The sequence below is a fragment of the Lytechinus pictus genome, chromosome 14 (assembly GCF_037042905.1).
Source record: "Lytechinus pictus isolate F3 Inbred chromosome 14, Lp3.0, whole genome shotgun sequence".
Lineage (NCBI taxonomy): Eukaryota > Metazoa > Echinodermata > Echinoidea > Temnopleuroida > Toxopneustidae > Lytechinus > Lytechinus pictus.
In genome coordinates, this window is record NC_087258.1 from 17,447,626 (window position 1) to 17,471,425 (window position 23,800).

The window sequence follows — 23,800 nt, forward strand, 5'->3', positions numbered from 1 at the left end:
TATGTAACTAAACAATTGATGCGAGCGCGAAGCGCGAGAGGTAGAAAATTTAGATTTCAGACCTAAAAGCGGGACACTCTATTCATATTTTGTAAATCATAAATAGGATATAGTTAATTGGGTATCATAAATAATGCGATCATGAAGCGTGAGCAGACAATTATTGATATTCTGACGTGAAACTGGATAATTTAAGTACATTTTAAATAAAGAACATGCAGGCCATCGCGCATGTTTTAGATTTAGACCTAGAATCTGGGCATTCTGAATAAATTTGTTTAATGGAACATTATGGAATACACCTAGACAATATGAACTTGGGAAATCAAACAATGTGACCACGCAGCGTGAGCTTATAATGCTGATATGTAGACCATAAAAACAAACATTTTACAGAGCACTTAAATTTGTAAATGAAAAAAATAATGAAAGCTCGATGTCCGAGCTAAAATATGTTTTGTATATAGACTTCAAAACTTGCTCCATATCAGCCTATTGAGCAAGATATGAATCTCATCGAACAGGCAATTCTGGCGCGAAGCGCAAGCAAAAATTTTATATGGTAACATGAAAGATTTTTTTTTGCAAGTCTTCCCCTCACATTATTTCATTCACTCGTCTTCCTCTTCCTTTTTGTTCTTCTGTCTTTCTTCTTTTTTCTTTTTTTCTTTTCTTCTTTCTCCCTTTTTTTTTTTGCTCTGCCAATTTTTTTCAGGGGGGGCACCTGGGGGGGCACACCAAATCTCAGGGGGGGCACGTGCCCCCCCATGCCCCCCCCGTAGCTACGCCACTGCACAGGTAACTATATCATTATTTTAATATGTCTCTATCATGAAATTATTTTTATTTTAAATGTACAAAGGTTAATTTTTTTTCTCGCTCAGTCCCCTCGCTCACATACATTTTACCATGTGTGATGTCTGCCGCCTAAGTATTGTTAGTTCATTGTTCTGTATATCGTAAGTTTGAAATGCCTTGGCCTTGAGGTTTTCAGGCCTTGGCCTTGGGTTTCCATGCCTTGGCCTTGGCCTTTGGTATTGAAGCCTTGGCCTTGGGTATTAAAGCCTTGGCCTTGGAGGTTTGAGCCTTGACTACAACACTGAATAGCCGACTAATGCCATGGTTAACTTCGAACTGGTTAATTCCGAACTTCACGTTTAATTAGGTTTAGACAAATAGCTAATTTGCCATGGTTTAATATGTCTAGTCCGTATACAAAACCAGTCCTAGATCTAAATTTTTTTTATATCTTAGTTCTAGTCTAGTCTCTATATCTAGACTCTGATCTACGCTGTATCAGCATGGAACCACTAGTGTACCAAGGGGGGGGGGGGGGGGGGGGAAGACTGTCCCTCTGACGAGTCACAACTGATTCAGGGGACGTGCCCCCTTTGAGAAGCCAAATTTATAATTTGTAATGTAAAAATGCAATGAAATAGACGTATGTCCACTTTTTTGAACGTGAAGATCTTCATTTTTTTTTTTTTTTGCTTGTCAATTTTTTTTTCAGCTAAGAAATCCATAATTTTGGGTGAAGACCCTTTTTTTTGGGGGGGGGAGGGGCTTGTCACATTTTTTCGCGGACGAAATATCCTCTAAAAAATTTGCCCCCCTTTTGGAAAATCCTAGGTACACCAGTGCGTGCATGGAACGTATTCTAACGTCAGGCACAAATTAACGTCAGTGATCTTGATCCCCGTCTTCACCCAAAATTAAGGATTTCGTAGCTGAAAAAAATTTGACAAGAAAAAAAAAGATCTTCACGTTCAAAAGAGGGGACATACGTCTCTTTTCGTTGCATTTTGACATTACAAATTATTAATTTGGCTTCTCAAGTCAAGGGGGGGGGCACGTCCCCTGGATCAGTTGTGACTCGTCAGGGGGGCAGTCTGCCCCCCCCCCCTTTGGTACACTAGTGGTTCCATGCTGATAGCGCGTAGATCAGAGTCTAGATCTAGAGACTAGACTAGAACTAAGATATTTATTTTAGATCTAGGACTGGTTCTGTATACGGACTAGACAAATTAAACCATGGTAAATAAGCTAATATTGGTCCAAACCTAATCAAACGTAAAGTTCGGAATTAACAAGTTCGAAGTTAACCATGGCATTAGTCGGCTATTCCTATTAGTATTAGGCATTAGACAGGTCCAGATTTGAGGTAAAGCTAATGCGCTAGCCTAAGCTAGCCCTACCCTAGCACATGTCTTGCCATTAATGGCAGCTAGTTTGATAAGTGTTTAAGAATTGGATGTATATAGATCAAGGCCTATAAGGGTACCGGTCATTTGACGATGCTAATTCATTCTGAGGCTGAGTAACGTGAATGCTTAATACGATCGGCACTGGTCGAGGCAAAGTCCACGCGCATGCGTACTCTCAATCCGAAGACGCAAGTCATGAATATTCATATGTCGGTCCAGAACTCGGTGGGAAAAATAATTTCGCCGCCCGGCGCCGATAGCTGCTGCCTGAGATCGACTTGTCTTTACTTTAGCTTTGTTTGCATTACTTACGAAAACCTGGACGATTTCAGTACTTCAGTCACGGTGAAAACACTTAAGGCAACATCAAATCAATTTTGAACAGTCTTTTTCTTCTTCCTTCCATTTCTGGAAACAGTCAATCAGTTAGTTTTCTAGGAATTTTGTCTGGAGATGGGAGTTCGGCCTACGGTTACGCCCACGGGCGCCAGGCCCAAGGCAATGGAAAGGCCAAGGGCCAAACGACGTCGCTTCAGCTTCACTTGTTCTCTGCACCTATTGTCCTTGCTAAACCTGCCTGTCGGTGGCGTGGCGGCGCGTGTGGTGGGTGTTTCATTCTGATTGTAATTAAGTTAACTATGATTTTTTTTTTTTTGGCAAGCCACCATAAGACATAGGCCTTTAAATTACTACTAGTAGTAGTACGGTACTTAGCATTAACAACAGGCTTGCACAGGATGACCCTCAAAAGCTTATTTCCACAGGGGTCCTCGACATATAGAATTATGAAAATAAAATGGTAAAAACTAAAATTAACTTATTTTGTTATACCAATTACGCCTTACGGTACATATTCAGTAGAGGCGCACGGCCAATATTGGAGACTGTCTCCAATGTGGGAGATTATCTCCAAATCCAATATCAGAGACTTTTGTAAAGAATTTGGGTATCCGATTTCAGAGACGGTCTCCAGTTTTGGAGTCCAATTTTCTTTGTTTACATTTGCTGCAAAAGGATTACCCTGGCGGCAAATAAAAATGTGATAAGCAGATTCCTCATGAAAAATTACCCCTTTTCACCGTCTACTTTAAATATTCACCGTCTACTTTTGTTTTGATAAGGATTTTTGTTGTCAATCACACACAAAACAAATGGGCTTCTGACCTCAGTGAGACAAAATTTTGGGTGGAAAAAATCATGCTTTTGTTGGTGTTGTTTCTTTTGTCCTTTTGCAAAGCAAGTCTCCAATGTGGGAGATTGTCTCCCCTATTGGAGAGAGTCTCCCATATTGGCCGTGCGCCTCTACTGATATTAAAAAAACGAAGAAAAAAAAATCAGGATTTACTATTAAATAAGATATAGATCTAGAGATGATATATACAAGAAGAATATAACGAAGAAGTAGAAGAAAATAAGGAGAAGAAGGAGGAGGAACAGAACTAAGAAGAAGGAGAAGATCTAGAAGGAGAATTACGGAAGAAAAGGATGAAGAAGAAAAAGAATAAGGAGAAGAACAACAGCAAATACAGCGACAACATTAACAACACGAAGAGGAGAATAAAAGGAAGAGAGAAAAGAAATAGAATAGGAGAAGGGACATATCGATCAAAAAACTTAAATCAAACTACGGTATGTATGGTAGTGTGACCTTAATTCGCGCGTTACCTAATTTTGCGCATGGGTGAATACCTCAATATCTAATTTATCTTTTGCAAAACCCGACACCACCAACAGAAAGAGTGACTTAAAATTACCCAGTATAGTAATTTTCTTGAAGGTAGGGTCTCTATTAATGAAAATATTGGCAAAACATCAGCAAATTTTGTTACCTTTTGCGTCCGCTCCGAGAAAATCTGACCTTCTCGACAAGCATCAAGAATTCGCCAGTTTGCAAGCGGAAGTCTCCAAATAAGGAAGTAAAATGTGATACCAACCGAATTAATGGCATTTTAACCTCCATCTGATACAATTATGTTACCCTTGTCTGCTTGATTTCTTTTCTAAAGCCTTGCAAAACGATCGTGCGCAAATTAAGGTCACTTTTTTATAACACGTTTTCAGCCGAGCGCACTAGTCGATCGTCGTGGAATTTTGAGATCGCGATACCAGCGAAACCCTTGACCTACTTTATAATTCCGTCAAGCGAATTTGACTTTAGGATCTTGTCTTCCGTTTGGTATTCATGATTTTTGATTAATTTTGTGTGAGCTGTGAGAATTTTTTGATTGAAAATCAACTTCATGATGATTTTTAAAATGTGTGCAAACTATGGTCACCCCATCATAAAATAAATAATTATACCTGGTGGAGAAGAGAAAAATAGATGTCTCTTGTGTCTGTAGTATAGTGAGTGATCAGTCAGTCGGCAAGCCCCTGTGTTAATGAGCAAGATTTATCCAAGTCCTCTCGTGGCTGAATTCATGTCCCTGCAAAATCTCGTGAATTGTGAGACGTTTTTCTCAAAGAACTTAACCACTTTCTCCTTGAGTAATATTGATTATTTTTGTACCATGAAAAAGAGTACCGGTAAATGTTACTCTTTTATATTGGTCATTTCTTTTGAAGGAAATATTTTGATAAATAAGTGAATTTTTTGGCTGAAAAGATGCATCAAACAGAATTTTTTCCTCTGTTTTCACTTGCAAATTGTGCAACATTTTGTGTTTTAGGCACAAGCATTATTTATATCATCAGAAAGCTCAAACTCTATACTTTCTTACAATGTCACTCTTGATATGTGGCATCTTTTAGATGGGTCGATCAGCAGCCAGCTTTTTCCATCAAGATGCAAGACGAGATTTCTGAAATTTCTGAGTTACATAAAATCCAGAGTTCTAATTGGCTGAATAATGTTTTGAAAACAACAGGCGCGGGTAATTTGAAGAGATTACCACATGGTGAGTGTGACCTTGCAGAGGCCCAGCGTGGGGAACATTGGAATTTGCGTAGGTGTGTGGTCTCTATGACCAATCAGAGCGCAGTATTCTTGTTTTTGAGCTGCTAAATGTACTTGGCCAATGAAAAGCTGGCTGCTGACCCATCTAAAATACATCTTCTTATAAAAATTATATCATATTAAAGCTTAGATCTTCAGCTTTATCATGATCTAAAAGTCATTTGCGCTCAAACAGAAATTAATTGTGAAAACAACAACTTTTGTTGCATGAAAAAATTATTTTGTTTCATCATGTTTTAGATCAAAAGTTTTCCCTATATTACCACATCCTTTTAAAATCCAAACACATGACCTAAAAGAATGAGGCTTCTTCTTTACAAAGATACCAAAAACATGAAATTTGATCAATATTTAGAGCAGCAATGGCCGAATGAAGAGAGGTGTTTTGGTTCGCACCAAGCTCATTAACAATGCAAAAACCCTCTAGTCATGAATATCACTTGGATAAAAGAAGCTACTTTTTCAGGGCTTGCCGACTGACTGTGATTGTTTTACCGACCGGCCTCGTATTACCGAACGGGCGCATTGTACGTGTCAGAAAACAATTTCATACGCTCAAAACTTTGCAACATCCTTCCAAAGGGAACTTGAATAGAAAGACGATGAAAAATGGTCAAAAATACATTTTCAAAGTCTTAATATTCTAAAAATAATAAAATATGGTCAAATTAGCTCATCAGTGATTTTGTTGTTTTCTCAATTTTTCCCATAGAAAACACACGTTCGGTAATACGATACCTTTTTCAAGTGACCAAAATATTTCACATGCGAAGAGGGGTCCGATTGGAAGCTAATATCGTAAAAAAGAATATCGATTTTGGCAAAATTTTTACATATTTATATTTTGTAGGTAATTGTGTATTTATGGTGAAAGTTTGATGAATTTTATGAGAATAATGTTTTTGATATCATGATTGAATTCATGAAAAGTGTTCGGTAATACGATCCACTACCATACCCTTATCAACTCGAATTAAATTGAATTGCTGCGATAAAAAAAAAACTTGTTTTCAAAAGAAATTGTGAGAGCCCCAAGAATGGGAAAAGATTGAGGAATTTGAAATAATTCCTCTTAACGCACGAAGCACGGAAGCTCTAAAACAGTGAAGGAATGTCTATAACACATACTTGTTAGACCCCACTTGGAATATGCTTCGATAGCATGGCACCAAGGCACAGTAAAGAACACCAAATTGCTGGAAATGGTTCAGAGACGAGCCGCCCGGTTTGTCACGGAACTACACACGGGGATCCAGCGTTACAGACATAATGACAACACTTGTCTGGATGTCTCTCGAAGAAAGGAGGTGAAATCACCGAATCATCAACTTATATAAGATCATCCATGGAGAAACTCAAACTTGACTTAAATAAATATGCCACAAGAAAAATAACAAGATTAAGAAGATCCCATGATGAACTGTATGACGTCACTTCAAAGTTATCACAACCACCCAAGTGGCTAATTCCTTCTTCCCTGAAGCAATCTCCCACTGGAATAGTCTCACAGCCGATACGGCATCCTCCAAAAGCACTGACATACTTAAATTAAAACTAAACATGCAAAACCTGCTACAAAACAAAACAGAGTTATAATACTCCCACTCTCTTCAGCCCTGAGTTACCCTTCCTGGTGGAGAACTTCAGGGAATGGAACTACAAGGTACAAGCTACAACGTTTTATCAAAATTGAGAACAGAAGTGGTATAAAATGCCTACCTAGATCACATTTGATTGCAAAATCTTTTAAATATTTTTCAGTTGCAAAACAGAGTAGAAGATGGGTAGGCCTAGATCTATATACAGGGAGGAAATATTCCTTCCCACGAATGGTGTTGAAACTCTCAATGTTAGAAATTTCTCTGAAACTTTAATCTGCTCTAATTTTGATATTTCTTAAATTATCTAACTGGATTACACAGAAAAAAAAAGAGCTCAAAATGTGAAAGGGAAGATGCAAGCTAGAAGAGGGACTTTTCCCTTTTCATGAATGCGAAGCACGGAAACCTCTGATTTATTTTTAAAGAACTTTTTGGGAAAGGTCGCTCATATTTTAAAGCGCTTCCCTTTGTATGATTAAGAAACTTCAGTGATTTTCTAAATTTCAAATTAATGGCACAAAACAAGACAGGAGATGAATGTGCAGCGATAGAAAATAAAGTTTCATCGGACATATTTTTGCATGAAATATAGTGCTGCACAAATTAGTGCCTCCCCCTTTGAGCAGATCCTTTGCCAAAAATTGCTGAAAAGCGGAAGAAATCGGGGGCTGCGGAAGCCGGGGGGGGGGGGGGGGGGGGGCTTTTTTCCAAAACTGTGTACAAAAACGCAAAAATGACCATAAGATTGTGATTTTTTGCATGGTCAGCCCCCCACTCTGAAAACCATTCCGCGGCCCCTGGAAATAGCATTTGGGGACTCGGGGAGTGATGAACTGGCTCTGAACAGAAAAGCCGAAATGAAAAAACCATTACATTTCATACTTTTTTATGATTTCTGGCGAGAATATACGAATCCCATACTCAGTGAGATGGAAAAACCGAGTTGAAAAAGGTGTGGGAAACAAAGGGGAGAGGCAATTTCGAAATTTTTCCCACGTGGAGCGCGGAAGCAACATTTTGTATGAAGAGAGAGAAGAACATCTCGTTTAAGTTTCCATTCTTTCGACCAAAGAAGAAAGAAAAAAAAGTATACACTTCTTCCCCCCCTTCGCCTTTTCCGTTTTCCCCTTGTTTTTTTGGGGGGAGGGGCAATTTATTTACTTTGGGAATATAAGAGAAATGTAACCATCTATCTATATTTTTATGTTAACAGCAACCTGTTCAGTAGCTGACCTCACCCTCAATAGCCATGTTACCATGGGGTATGTGGCGGCGGCGGCAGATTTATCACAGCCCCTTACCAATTGGGATAACCAGAATGTTGAGGAGGATATGTACCTCTGCCTACAATGCGACAGTGGATATGCTAAGAAAGGCAAGGAGTGCATACAATGTATCTTCAATGTCTTCACCCATGTGACCCTTTTTTATACCAGTGGTATGCTGGAGTGTGTCGGTAAGTTTCATGGGGAATTTTATATTGGATTATGGGGATTTTCATCTTTCATTCCTTGGTTGGAGCTAGACTGAAGTGAAACAATGAAGAATAAATTGTACAATCACAATTTGCAAAACGCAATAACATGAGCGTACTAGGCATAAGAAGTATGTTAAAAGAAGAAAACATAATGGAAACCATATAAAAAAAAACCTATTTGCTGTCGCTTTTTATGGTTCTTGAGCAAACACAAACTTTTGAAATTCCATACTGCTACATGTAGCAACTTCAAAAATTATGAATAAAAAAAAACATGCACAAAGCAAAATACCCAGGTATATATCGCAGATTACAAATCATTGATTAAATGACAGGACATTTAAAAGGGAATCCAGCCTTGGTCATGAAATGTGTTGGAAAGAAGAAAAATGGATAAAACAGAATGTGAAAGTTTAAAAGAAATTGGACAAGCAATAAGAAAATAATGGCTACTGTAAATTTTAGATTCCTGAGACTATACACTGCATCCAAGAAAAAAGGAAACCAGGACTCCCATGTCTTTTTTTTCAAAGGCAAATAAATTATGATATTTCATTTACATAGTCATATAATTCAATTATTCCTCTTTAATCTGATAATGTGCAAGACGAGTTTAAAATTTTTTATATCAAAATTAGATTGCACAGAAAATTGGACAACATTGGTTCATGATACGACGAATGTGCTTACTCGATGATTGGTTCATTAGCATTTCTTTTGTATCATTTGTTAAGTTTCTCTCACTGATCCCTGAAATGAGAGCGGATTCAAATTCACACGTGAAATTATTTCTGATATGTCTCAATATTTATTGTTTGTAATCTGCCTTGCATCAAACGATTTGCTAAGCTGTTGGTTCCAAATTAGAGATAATTCCACTATTGCCATGAATACCAAATTTATAGTACAATAAAAACATATCAAAACTTAAACAAGGGTATTCCCATTTGTAAGCAATATATGCATAGTGTATAGCATTTGATTTGGGTATGGGTTGCAAAATAAAAATTGGGATTTTTTTTTCGTTTTCAATGTCAGCACTGCTGCTATATTGAATTGCGTAATGCAGGCGAGACTGCCAGAGGCGCTCCACGGATAGATTTGCACATGGATTTCATAAATTGGACACTTAAACGAGGGTATTCCTATTTTCATACAAGCAGTATGTGCACAGTGTATGGCATTTGATTTGGGTACGGGTTGCAAAGTAAAAATTGGGATTAAAAAAAATGTCATTGAGGCAACGTGTAGGATTTTCTGTTCATGGACCTTGTTACAGTACATACAGGTCCTGCAATTGAACTCAACAAGGAGTTTTGGAGAACCATCCACATGTTAGACATGTTCTTCATTGGATTTTTCTTGCAGATTGTAGACAAAAAATTCCTTCCTAACTCCAGGGGGGGGGGGGGGGCCACTTCCATTGACAAGTGGATACCATGCGCGACCATGGGGTCTCGAAAAGCACCCTAAGCACGTATTTTCCATTTTCTGAAAATGCACCCCTTAATAAGTATTGGCGTGTGAAACTCGACCCTTAACAAGTATTGAAAACAAAACGATACTCTTGGCAAGTAGTCCCTGAAATGAACCCCTAAACAAGTACAGCGATATTTTATTGTTATGTCACGTACGGGTCCGTCGGTTGTCGGTTTTACCTTTACACATCGCAAATCGGACTCTAAATACGTAATGTTTGGGGCAAAAAGGACATCCTTTGTAAAACATTTTAATTTTGTTTTATCATCCCCGCAAATTTGACCCTAAACACGTAGCTTTCCTAGCGAAATAGATACCCTTTTTCATTATTTTTGTGTTTTTGACACCCTTATCACGTTACGTACGTAACGTGCCCTATCTTGAAAAAGACATCCTTTTTCTTGTTTTCTTGGTCGTGCATGGTATCCACTCGTCAATGTAAGTGGCCCCCCCGGGTCCTAACTACAGACTCACTGGCCAGATTCAAGGAAATATACTTTTGTAATGATAATTATTTCGCTGCCTCTGGTTGGATATAATGAGCAGCACATGGCTATGCTATTAAACCTTAAGGGGGAAAGCATTGAAATATATGATTTGAAATTTTAACTGAGACATACCATCAGATTGTGTAATGTTACTTGTGAACAACTCTCCCCATTACTATACTGTAAATGTGGAAATTTTCGCGGCAAGATCGGCGAGCGCGAATTTAAAAACACGCGAATTTATAAGCATAGATTTTAATGCAAGTTTTGACCCGCGGTTCAATTGCGTGTATCGTTTTGACAAAGAGATTGCATAATTTGATCTAAAGAGGGCAGCATTTACCCAAGCGAACTTGAGCTCCAAATTCATGTGCATCGCAAGAATTTGTTCCAAAGCAGTGCGATCATTTTTTTAACAGTCGCAGATCGGTATTTAATAATAATAATGATTTTGGTTGAAATATAAATTGCTTTTGCTGTTTGATTGGTGAGTGTTTAGATCTGCATGTTTAGTTTTTTTGGGTCGATCGCCCATGTTTGTTGATTGATCCCATGCACTTTGAATAGCCGTAATCCCACCAGTCCTTACCCGGTGCTCGGCCATCCATACCAGGCCAGCAGCTAGCAGCGCCTCCGTTTTGCCTTCCCGGGGGGGGGGGGGCACTTCCATTGACGAGTGGATACCATGCGCGACCACGGGGTCTTGAAAAGCACCCTTAACACGTATTTTCCATATTCTGAAAATGCACCCCTTAACAAGTATTGGCGTGTGAAACCCTACCCTTAACAAGTATTGGAAACAAATACTATTGGCAAGTATTCCCAGAAATGAGCCCCTAAACAAGTACAGCTATGTATTTTCCATATTCTGAAAATGCACCCCTTAACAAGTATTGGAAACAAAACGATACTCTTAACAAGTATTCCCTGAAATGAACCCCTAAACAAGTACAGAGATATTTTATTGTTACGACACGCGTCCGTCGGTTTTACCTTTAATAGACACCATTATTTTGGTTTAGTACGGCCCCACCTTCCACACCTCGCGCAAATCGGACTCTAAACACGTAGTTTTGGGACAAAAAGGACATCCTTTATAAAACATTTTGATTTTGTTTTATCATCCCCGCATATTTGACCCTAAACACATATATTTTTCCGAGCGAAATAGATACCCTTTTTTCAATATTTTTGTGTTTTTGACACCCTTATCATGTTACGTACGTAACGTGCCCTATCTTGAAAAAGACATCCTTTTTACGTGTTTTTTTGGTCGCGCATGGTATCCACTCGTCAATGTAAGTGGCCCCCCTGGGGTCCGCCCTGCAAAGAAAAGTTGCGCTAAATATCACAAAAGCTCATGATTAGATCAAAACAATGCTGAATTATGCCGCCCTAGGTAGAGCTAGAAGTATGCCGGAATTATGATCAGAAAATACAATTTCGTTGCTGAAATTTTAATTAAAACCATTCACAGATGGGCAAGAAGGAAGTGACTTTGTGATTATTGAGTGTGCAGCGCGAATTTAAGAACCCACGAAAATGTTTTGAAGTCGCCAAGCGCGAAAAATTAATCCCGCGAAAATAACAGCGTTTACAGTATTTCACTTAAATTGCCTCTTTTATCACATCTATCAGTAGATCATGTGTTCTTTCACGAGGAGGGCATGTAATACAGATTTTTACAGATTTTTTAATACATCATGGAGAAAGAGTTTGTATCACAATAAGAAAAAGCAGAAAGATACATTTTGAGGGTATTTTATAGTTCATCAAAAGGAAAGTTGTTCACATGTGACATCACACATCCTTGTCGCATTGCCAAAGGGAGGATCTCCATAGCATTAGTGATTGCAAAATTCAAATGCTCATAAGTTTCTCTTTATTTGTCTGATTTTTCTCAAACTTTCTTTGTTCTTATTCTTTGATTTTTCTGTTTCAACACAAGCCTATTTGTTCCAAAGGTTTCATTCCCCTTTAAGTATTTGAAATATATCATCTTAACTTTATTTGTACATTTCAGGTCACATGACCAAGGTCAAAGGGTCAATGCACTTTTACCATATTATGTTTTAATACCAAAGTTTTTGAACTGACATCATAACTTTAAAAGTGTGTGTGTAGGCTTTTATTTTTTATGGATGTCTTGCTGAGTCAGATCACATGATCTAACTCAAAAGTCATTTGATGTAGGGTCAGTGAAACTAAATGCATCTAAAAATGCAGTAAATGTATGGCTTCGAATTGAGTGGCCAGGACCCCCTACTCTATTAATTCTCTTTCTCTGATTCTTTCTTTCCCCTTTTTTCTTGCTATGTTTCTCCTCTCTCTCCCTCTTTCCTTAACTTTTGTACTTTTCATTTCTTTCTTTTCATTTACACAGATGCCCTGCGGCCCCTGTCTCTCAACCATATTCATTCTCTTTTCTCCCTCTCAAAATACCATTTATATTACTGGGTACCCGTTTTCTTCACCTGGGTTGAGTTTGGCAAAGGTAGAACAACTCCTTTCCAAATGTCTTTTAGTGCCACATCAGGATTCAAACCCCAAACTGTGTGGTCTTTTATCTGGAGACCTCCCTGCCCCACCAAACCCCAACACATCTGGTGGGTGTTTCATAAAGCTGTTCGTAAGATAGGAATGACTTTACGAGCGACTGGTGATCCTTTCTTGTGCTCTGTGATATCCCTATGTAATTGAGTTATGACCTAAGAACCTGTTCCAGTCGTGCGTAAAGTCGTTCGTAACTTTACTAACAGCTTTATGAAACACCCACCTGATTTTTAGCTAGTAGAAGAAACCTATGTAAGTAAGCCTATAATACTGAACATCTCCTTTATTTTAACTGCAGATGAAGATAAACCAGTCATCACGCCTCCAAACAAAGACAAACTCTGCCTCCCACATGATTCTGATGAAATAACACTTAATAGTGATCTTTCAACTGAAGACCTTAAACAATATTTGCCAACGTGCGAGGACGCCATTGATGGGATATTAGAACTTGATATCTCACTCTCCCAAGACCAACCTCTAACTGTTAGTGAGATACCTGTTACAGTAACATGCAAGGATAACTCTGGAAACAAAGAAATTAGTGAATACACTTTCACTGTTCAAGGTAAGTACATTATTAGTGGATATTCATTCTACACTCTTGAATAATAGTGATAGTACAATAGTTCTTGTACAGCTCTTTATTTGTTTCAGAGGGTCTCAATTCAGATCAGGAAAAATAACATGGTCCTGTCACATAATTCTCAGCAAGCGTTGCGTGCGACTTGTGGGATACTGTTTTGCGCTACCTACAAGTTTCCTGCATTGACAGTATCAAAGACATATTTGTTTCAGAGGGTCTCAATTCAGATCAGGAAAAATAACATGGTCCTGTCACATAATTCTCAGCAAGCGTTGCGTGCGACTTGTGGAACGCTTGCGACTTGTGGGATACTGTTTTGCGCTACCTACAAGATTCCTGCATTGACAGTATCAAAGACATATTTGGGGGGGGGGGGGTGAGTAGTGGAAGACTGCCTGCAGTGCATGGACCTATTAGAGATGGACATTCAACGCTATCATTTCTTTGATCAAACGAGATCCGCCGCCTAGAGATTATGTACCTCTTAATGAGAACATACAGGTGTCTTGACAATAGCGACTCCCAAGGCGTATCTGATCATTTATACCTTGGTCACATTTGCTCTACGGCGGCCGTACGGCGAGTCGAATCAGCCGTTTTAACATTTTCTTGTACCAACTACATACAGGTGGTTTAAATTAAAATTAATAAAACGGCTGTTTTCGACTCGCCGTACGGCCGCCGTAGAGCAAATGTGACCAAGGTATTACAAAGGCACAGCTTTCCTGGTTTTGGTCTTGTTGGTTGATGCCCTGTGTTAGAAAATGCTTTTCAATCGACATGCTTTAGATTTGAAGCAGCAAAATTAAGAAGCAGACAATTTTGTGACATAAAATATGTTATTATTTGATCCGCACACTTCCGCAGCACATAATGATCTCAATACCATTGAGAGATAAATGCTCTACACGATATGAGCCATGTATCTCTGGAATAAAATTAGGAGGAAAATTTGAAAATTGAGATTATAAGTAAAAGACAATCACAATATTGCCTCTATCTAAAAATATAATGATAATAGTACTAGGCATATGTAGAGCGCCTTCTATCCTAGAAACATCGATTCCGAGGCGCATTGTTATTATTATTACCCGGCTTTAGCTCAAGCTGCCTTTCAGTGCTCTTGCATTCGATCCTGCTGGGTGGGTGTTTCATAAAGCTGTTTATATTAAGTTAAGAGCGTTTAAGAACATGTGGTGATCCTTTCTTAAACTGTAAATATACCATTTACCACAAGAAAGGATTACCAGTCAGCTAAATGAACGTAGTTGCAGTAAAACACTGATTTCGTGAGAAAGTCTGTAAGACCAAGGTAAAGTATTGATATATCATCGTGGATCTAGATCTGGTACAGTTACATAAACTGAACTTTGTGAAATCATAATATCTAGCTAAAAAACGATCACACTGAAGATCGCCAACACAGATAGGCACACGTGGGACAGTGTATTATTATTGCTGGAATAAAGACCCGACGGAAGTGACCGAATCGGCGCTTATTTTGCTTATTTCTCAGCAATTACACAATTTCTTCCAGAATCCTTTGGCACATATTTTTTATTCATACAAACAGACACTTTGGTGATCATTATATTAAATTCTGTAAAAAGTCATTTTGAGATCGTTCCCAAAACTGGAATTTATCTTTAATGAGTCCACTCTTCAGTGTACTCATGAATAAAATAGCTTACTTAACCATGGCAACAGGCATCAATTTGACGCACTTTGACAAAAGCGCACATCAACATTGGACATTTTTTAATATATGTGGTAAATGAGCGTAATTTCTACAGGAAATCTGCATAAACCATGGGTTCAACTGATGGTTTAAAGCCTCCTTTGTGAATTCCGGCTATTGAGGCTTGTTATGATAGGTTCCGCTTAAGTTTTGGGTAAATTTTTATTTTTTATTTTTCATTTTTGCTTTTTGATGTGTAAATTCTGTAGATTTTCATTTCAGTTGTTTCATTGAATTTTGTTGCCTTCATTTCTGCGGTTGTTACAACATGTGGAAATGTCTTTTTTCCAAAGTAGTGTTTTCATTTTGTGTGAATTTAAATTTGAAGCAGTCTGCTGTGATTTACTCTTCTGCTGGGTCCGAAGGTTGTACTGTCTTGGTACTTTCTCCATTTTCGAAGTTATCAGTCAAAATTCTCATAATTATCACCTGATTTTGGTTGATTTGTCGGGAGCTCAAATATGTGCGTGTTTACGAGGAAGCCATAACCGGAAGTTATTTATCTCTCAGCATTTTTTTTTTCCTCGCATGCTTTCTTACAAAACTGATTTTGGTATTAAAAAACCTTTATTTTTACAGACTGTCAAAAGCCAAAACTATCAGAGCCTGCCGAGCTGGAATTTTGTGCTGATGACGGGGGAAATACCAAAAGTTTCAGTGAAGATGATTTCCCTACTCCAGTGTGCTCCGATGCTGTTGATAAGAGTCCTGTGATTGAATTTATAAATGATCAGAGCAGGGTCTTTTCATTTGGAGAGCGTAGCATCACTGCAGTTTGCACAGATGCTGCTGGATTAAGTGATACTATAACATACACTGTCCAAGTAAAAGGTAAGTGACCTTTCTATTATACAAACAGCGCATGGCACTACGTGCGTTAGAGTAAAGTGCAGCGCACTCAAGGTTTCTTTAGATTGATGCGCTTCTGCACACTTACTTTGGTTTACATCAAGTTATTGATAAATTTGATGAAATTTCTATACGCTTTAGAAAGAAGAAGAGAAAGAATGGAGAAGAAAGAAAAGCCTGTTCACAGAGGAGCAAATATATAATCAATTAATAGGTACATGTATATCTTATTTAAAAAAAAAGGAATGTCTTCAAAAGGGACTTTAATAAAGGATTCTACATTATTAGCTTGTTTAACAATATCAGGTAATTTATTCCAAAGTTCAGCAGAGGACATTTTGAATGAACGAGCGCCGTAGATTTGAGTGTTAATTTTGGGAACTACAAGGAGAGATTTGTTGTTTGACCTTATTTTTCTTTGGGGTACATACTGTTCAATGAGTTCTTTGAGATAGAATGACGATTGACCTTGTAAGCATTGGTATGTTAGGAGTAATATCTTGTATAGACAAATGTCCCATAAGTCACGTAGCATATAAATAAAAATATTACATCATAATGGAATTGTAGATTTAATTTTTTTTTTACTGAATGAAGAGGTCACATCTGGCCTTCCAAAATCCATAGAAGATTCTCTGTTGTGCTTTTATTTTTATGTTATACAACTTTAAAGTCTCTATTGTCCTGTACATCACAAGTGAAATAGCTTGGCCCCAGCACTCACAAACGGACCTCGTTGATCAACAGGAAAACGAAAGAGATGGAAAAGTGTACGTCACATGATAATCGTGTTTGATTAAAAAAATACCGGTACAAGAGTTTGAGTGATGAAGAGTTAAATTCAATGGTTATCTTGGAGAAATTTTTGAACTTATATTTGAAAGAATTAAGGCTTGGTGATTCTTTGATGTCATTATTAATAGTTCCCCAGAGTCTAGGACCTTCAAAAGTAAAAATTGATTTTCCAAGGATGGTCCGGGTAGTGGTAAATGGAATTCATCTGATTGGTGTGTGGGATAGATGTGAAGAGTTTTGTTTTTGTTAAATGAATAATTAAATAGAATGAATAGAGTGTCTCTTTTTTTCACCAAATGGGAAATATCACACCATCGCACAAATAAGAATGTTCACTATTTGTGTTGAACAATGTCTCAGAAGTTAGCGAAAATACAAACAATACTGTAAATCTATGAAAGTAAATGAGAAAATTTTGAAAGCGAAAGGAAAATCCTTTCAAACGCGCATCTGATCTGTAATGAATACGCATTCAGCTAGATAGCCCTACGCGTCTTGAACCTGTATCATAGGACCTGCATTTACTAAGCGCATGCAATGCATTAAATCATTTAAGTCTTATAGTGACGTCATCTTTACCTGACCCGTGTGGAATGGTATGAATGTTTGACGTTCAGCCTCCCATTTGCTTGCGTACAACAAGTTAAGTAGAAATTGTATATATACAAATGTTCAATTCAATTAGATTGAATTAAATTTATTTATTCTTTTCCATTAAAAAACAACAAAATATGTACATTTGAAATACACATGTATATACAAAAATAGATCAAATACATAAGCATAGTAAATTAATATTGTAAGTGATAGAAATAAATGGAAAACGGAACATATGTAGAAAGCTTTTTAAAAAAAGCTTGTAAATGTCAGGAGTCCAAAAGTTAACAAAATACAAATATGATAATGATAATAATTATATTAGATGGCGCATGTATTTGGATTCAACATGCCCCCTGTCCCACCCCCCCCCCCCCACCCCATCTCTCTCTCAGGTAGAATTCAAAATTAATATACATGTAGGCTAAAATCTAAATTGAAATGAAATTAATATGACAACAAATAAACTTTAATATTTTTTTGAAAGTTACCAAATGGAAAATGTAATGTCAGTTACCGAGATGCAATGTCAGTTACCATGAAAAAATGTTGGTTACTAATAGTGAAATGCCCCTTTCTTAGTTCCTACGATTCTTTTGAGTATTGACAGGCTTTGAGTAAATTCCTGGTTTTTATACCTGTTAGTGTGTTAATGTGTGATACTATTTTTGTTTTTGGTTTACAAGTATAGATGAAAAGTGAAATTTGACAGTTGTGATCAATGTTGCATGGATTTACTAAAGCTGTGTCTTTTTCTAATTTACAAATAGCTCAGTTTCAGTTTAGAAGCCGGAGTTTATTTTTGTTGATTGCTTAAAAAAGAAATTAGCAAAGAGAATTATTAAACAAATTATGAAGAAAATTGAAATCCAACAGACATGAACAAGCATTGCTTGCACTGACCAGAATAGAAATCAATAAAACTGCATGGCTGCATGAAATTTGGGGGAGGGGTAGCCTAGGGGATGAGACCCTTATTCATTTTGCCTTTTTTGAGAGGAGGGGGAGATTGGAGAAGGAAAAGGTTTAAAAAGTCAATATAAAACTAATATGTAAATGGGTTTATAGTCAGAAAAATCCAGGTGTACAGTCAATGCAATATTAAATTACTATAGGAATACACGTACATTGTAGCTGCTATGACCATCCCCCCCCCCCCCCCCGAATAAGTAAAACATACATTTCTTATCTTTTGATAATTTAAAATGTGAAGTATGATGAAACTTTTATGATTTAAAAAAGCTTTTACATAAAAGTACCAAGAAAATTATGCCTTAGAAAATCATATAGCACTGGTAAATGTTAATGTGTAATGTCAGTTACCGACTAGTAATGATAAAAATGTTCGAATCAAAGAAAGGAATTAAGAAAAATAATTTTTTTTTTTCATTGTAATGTTCCTAGAAACTCAGGTATACTTCTACATCAAGCTCACTTTCATATGAAGCCCTGCACAGAAGATACAATGCAATGATTCCACACATTTGACTTCCATGTGTTATCTCTATGGCAAATTAAGTGTAATGTCAGTTACCAGCATGGTCTTGGAAAAATTACCATAGCCCCCAAAAGACAAAATCAAATTGTTTAATGTTTTGACACATCTTAACCTAGTAACGGAGGTATATTTACATATTCAAATTATTACTCTATCTACACAGGGACATGAGATATTTCAATTTTACTGAACACCCTGAAATTGCATGTCCTTTGGCATAATGTCAGTTACCGACACATTTTTTCTTGCTGATGCGTAAAAAATGTGGTTACATAGGAAAATTTAGTATCAGAGTATACAGCAAGGTTCACTTTATTAACTCTATCAAAAGCAAACTCCCATCATTTGTTGTTTTAGAAATACACACAATGAAGGGTGTGCAAAACATTGTGCCGTGTAACATCAGTTACCATGAAAATGCCCAAAGTCAAATTTATCATTTTTTCCTGTATATTTACAACAAAATGTAGTTAATACATTGAAATGTGACAAATTTCATCAAATAACCAACATATGACGAAGCAGAGACAACAATAAAATTGATAACTAAACTTTTGCCAGTTCTGTGGTGATTTTCTTGCTAGCCCAATACATTGCAATTGAACTGGCCTCCTGCCTGTGGCAGCCTAGCTAGGCATGAAGGATGGCCGTAGCAGATTCAATTGGTGCAAACAATGACATGATAAACAGTTTTTCCACCGAAATAATCTCAAAATCGGCAGGAAATTTGGATGATTATATTATGGATTCTCAGATTACTGATTTGGAGATGTAATCGGAGGAAAAAGTTATTGAGTTTTCTTAAGTAGATCTATTTGTTTCAGCTTTGGTTTTGAGTCTTGTTGTGTATGATGCCGTGATGTTTCATCTAATTTTTAAGTTGACAATGTTTCACTTTGAAATTTTATTCTTTCCAAAACATGTTAGTTTTTAAAATTTTAAAAAATATTTAAAAATAACACCAAATATCATTATATTTTTTGTTAGACGATTGGATTGTTTTTGTTTGCTTGAAGTTTGAAATTTTTTCCTCTTTCTTTCTTTTCTATCCTTCTATCTTTCTATTCTTCATCCTTCCTGCTTGCCCTTTTTTTGTTCCATCTATCTTTATATCCTATCTGTCTTTCCTGATCCTTTCTCTCTCTCTCTCTCTCTCTTTGTTCATTTTTTAGCTCATCCGGCCCGAAGGGCAAGATGAGCTTATGCCGTGACGTGGCGTCTGTCGTCCGTCCACAATTTCAAAATGCTACTTCTTCGCCATTTCAAGTCCGATTTCAATTCTGTTTGCTTTATATGATAGCACTAGGTGGGGGATTCAAAACTTCTACACAGAATTTTGAAATTCATTAAATATGCTAATTTATGCACATTTTTTTTAATTCACAAAAAATGCTTCTGCTCGTTTATTTGTTGTCCGATTTTGAATTTTTAGCTTCCATCTGGTAGAGCTTTATGAGGTTCACCCAACTTCTACACAGAATTTTATAATTTTGACCAGAACAATTTTTATGCTAATTTATGCGAAATTAATTTATGCAAATTTTTAAAAATTCACATAAAATGCTTCTTCTTTATTTGTTGACCGATTTTGATTTTTTTTCCTTCCATCTGATAGAGCTTCATGAGGTTCACCAAACTTCTACACATAATTTCGAAATTTTGACTTGAACAATTTTTATGCTAATTTATGCAAAATTAATTTATTCATATTTTTAAAAATTCACATAAAATGCTTATTCTTCTATAATTGTTGACCGATTTTGATTTTTTTTCTTCCATCTGGTAGAACTTCATGAGGTTTACCAAACTTCTACACAGAATTTTGAAATTTTTAGTAGAAAATTATTTATGCTAATTTATGAGAAATTTATTCATAAATCACAGAAAATGCCTCTTCTTCTTTATTTGTTGACAGATTTTGATTTGTTTTCTTCCATCTGGTAGAGCTGCATGAGGTTCACCAAACTTGTACACAGAATTTTGAAATTTTGTCTGGAAAATCATTTATGCTAATTTATTCATAAATCACAAAAAATGTTTTTTCTTCTTCATTTGTTGATCAATTGCAATTTTGTTTGCTTAATATGATAGCTCGAGGTGGTGATACAAAATTTCAACACAGAATTTTGAAATTCATTAAATATGCTAATTGTATCCCCCGAACAGAGTTCGGAGGATACTATGGATCAGCTGCATTAAAACAAAGATAAGTGCAAGTAGTTGCATGAGACACTGATTTGAGGAGAAAGTCTGTTGAACCAAAGTCAATTGTCACTATATCAGTATAGATCTTGATCTGGTTTATATACATATACATGTATATTATGTTATCAACTGAACTTTGAGAAATCATGAAATCTCAGCTGAAAAAAACAATGTTCACACTGAACATCACAAATAATCACATGATGGACAGTGCATTATTATTGCTGGGTAAAAAGATACATCATTGTGCTCAAATTTCTTGTTGTTTCGCTAATTTCTCAGCAATTATACAAAATTCTTTGACAAATATTTTTTTTAAATTCATGTATACATGCATGCTCCTAGGTGTTCATTCGTTTGGATTTTGTTCGAACTCATTTTGAAATCATTACCACTACTGGCATTTATCTATATTAGAAGTTTTTCTTTTTTTCCTCTGGCATGCTTTCTTACAAAACTGATATTGGTAAACTTTTATTTTTACAGACTGTGAAAAGCCAAAACTATCAGAGCCAACCAAGCTGAAATTTTGTGCTGATGATGGGGGAATAACCAAAACATTCAGTGGAGATAGTTTCCCTTCTCCAGTGTGCAACGATTTTATTGATACTGATCTTGCTGTTACATTGGATGATACCGACAGTGTCTTTTCATTTGGAGATCGTACCATCACTGCAGTTTGCGAAGATGATGCTGGATTGACTGATACTTTAGAATACACTGTCACCATTGAGGGTAAGTGATCATTCTATTTCTCACTGGCGTACTGATGTAGGGAGGAGGGTTCACAGAAATTAAGGGGCTTACAGGACATTAAAAAAGTATTCTATTCAGCCAGGTAATATTGATATAAAACAGAAAATCAAATATTATTGGTTTAAAGTTGGATTTAAAAGCCAATCCCAAAATAAGGTGAGTTATCATGAATCCTTAAATGTCAAGTCAAATTGCAGGACAGCTGTGGGTGATTGAATTGTCCTTTTTCGAAATTTCAGAAGAAACCTGTAAAAGCAGAATACTTGGTTCTATTTCTCGCCTTTCCTCGTTTTGCCTCACTCACAAATAAAATGCCGCCATTTCGAGTTGCTGCATACGCCAAAAAATGTCTATTGCAGAGCTGCCAACCAGTAATGATTCTCAGTATTTAGTACTGAAAAATGAGAAGAATACTGATGGTTTCGTGCAAAAGACTGATTTCTGTAGATTCAGTCTTATTTGTTGTGCTATGGTATTTCTTTGAAAATACTGATTTCCTCACCAAAATACTGATTTTCAGCATTTAAAATACTGAAATGTTCGTGTTCAGGTTGGCAGCTCTGCTATTGTGCAACAAAATCATGCGCAGTTCCGATATACCTAGGGTAGGGTGCCGTTCTCAGGTTTCTGCAAATTAGCAACAATAGCTGCCTAAACCACTAGCCAATGCGAAACTTAAAAACAAGGTCATGCAACATGCGATATGGAAACAAAACTTCACATGTAGGTCGAAAGGGAGATGGGAAACTGCTCAAACTCACAGGCTTGATGGGGATATTATTCATGTTATTTCCATATGAAGGAAACCCTATCCAACCATCAATATTAAACAATTTTGGCACTATGATCAGGGGTTAAGCTTTTTTTAATAGTGCACTTTCTTTTCTCACTGAGTTTTTGCAAAGTGGGCTACCCACTAATAAGCCAATTCGTAATTACGCACTGCGCATGGTTCGGGCACGAGCTTTTCCATTTGTCAATTGTACATAAAATCGAATCTGAGCCAGCTGAGCTGAGCAGATCACAACAGCCAGGGTGATCAGACGTCCTGTATTTTGCTCCTTTTTCCCGACAACCCTTCCCAGGACGCCTATCTGTCCCATACTTCATAATATTGAACAAAATGTAGTTAATACATTGAAATGTGACATATTTCATCAAATAACCAACATATGACGAAGCAGAGACAACAATAAAATTGATAACTAAACTTTTGCCAGTTCTGTGGTGATTTTCTTGCTAGCCCAATACATTGCAATTGAACTGGCCTCCTGCCTGTGGCAGCCTAGCTAGGCATGAAGGATGGCCGTAGCAGATTCAATTGGTGCAAACAATGACATGATAAACAGTTTTTCCACCGAAATAATCTCAAAATCGGCAGGAAATTTGGATGATTATATTATGGATTCTCAGATTACTGATTTGGAGATGTAAGCGGAGGTAAAAGTTATTGAGTTTTCTTAAGTAGATCTATTTGTTTCAGCTTTGGTTTTGAGTCTTGTTGTGTATGATGCCGTGATGTTTCATCTAATTTTTAAGTTGACAATGTTTCACTTTGAAATTTTATTCTTTCCAAAACATGTTAGTTTTTAAAATTTTAAAAAATATTTAAAAATAACACCAAATATCATTATATTTTTCGTTAGACGATTGGATTGTTTTTGTTTGCTTGAAGTTTGAAATTTTTTCCTCTTTCTTTCTTTTCTATCCTTCTATCTTTCTATTCTTCATCCTTCCTGCTTGCCCTTTTTTTGTTCCATCTATCTTTATATCCTATCTGTCTTTCCTGATCCTTTCTCTCTCTCTCTCTCTCTCTTTGTTCATTTTTTAGCTCATCCGGCCCGAAGGGCAAGATGAGCTTATGCCGTGACGTGGCGTCTGTCGTCCGTCCACAATTTCAAAATGCTACTTCTTCGCCATTTCAAGTCCGATTTCAATTCTGTTTGCTTTATATGATAGCACTAGGTGGGGGATTCAAAACTTCTACACAGAATTTTGAAATTCATTAAATATGCTAA

At 36.8% G+C, this 23,800-nt stretch overlaps 1 protein-coding gene across 1 annotated transcript in view; it reads left to right on the plus strand.

Annotated features, from left to right (window-relative positions):
• The first annotated feature begins 2,431 nt into the window (after positions 1-2,431).
• Positions 2,432-23,800, plus strand: part of LOC129275768 (uncharacterized) — an 87,449-nt gene continuing 66,080 nt past the window's right edge. Inside the window, exons 1-5 of the mRNA XM_064109102.1 lie at positions 2,432-2,807; positions 7,975-8,217; positions 13,057-13,326; positions 15,662-15,913; positions 21,513-21,761. Coding sequence (XP_063965172.1) covers positions 8,019-8,217; positions 13,057-13,326; positions 15,662-15,913; positions 21,513-21,761 — 970 coding nt within the window. The 5' untranslated portion in view covers positions 2,432-2,807; positions 7,975-8,018. The remainder of the gene's footprint in view (positions 2,808-7,974; positions 8,218-13,056; positions 13,327-15,661; positions 15,914-21,512; positions 21,762-23,800) is intronic.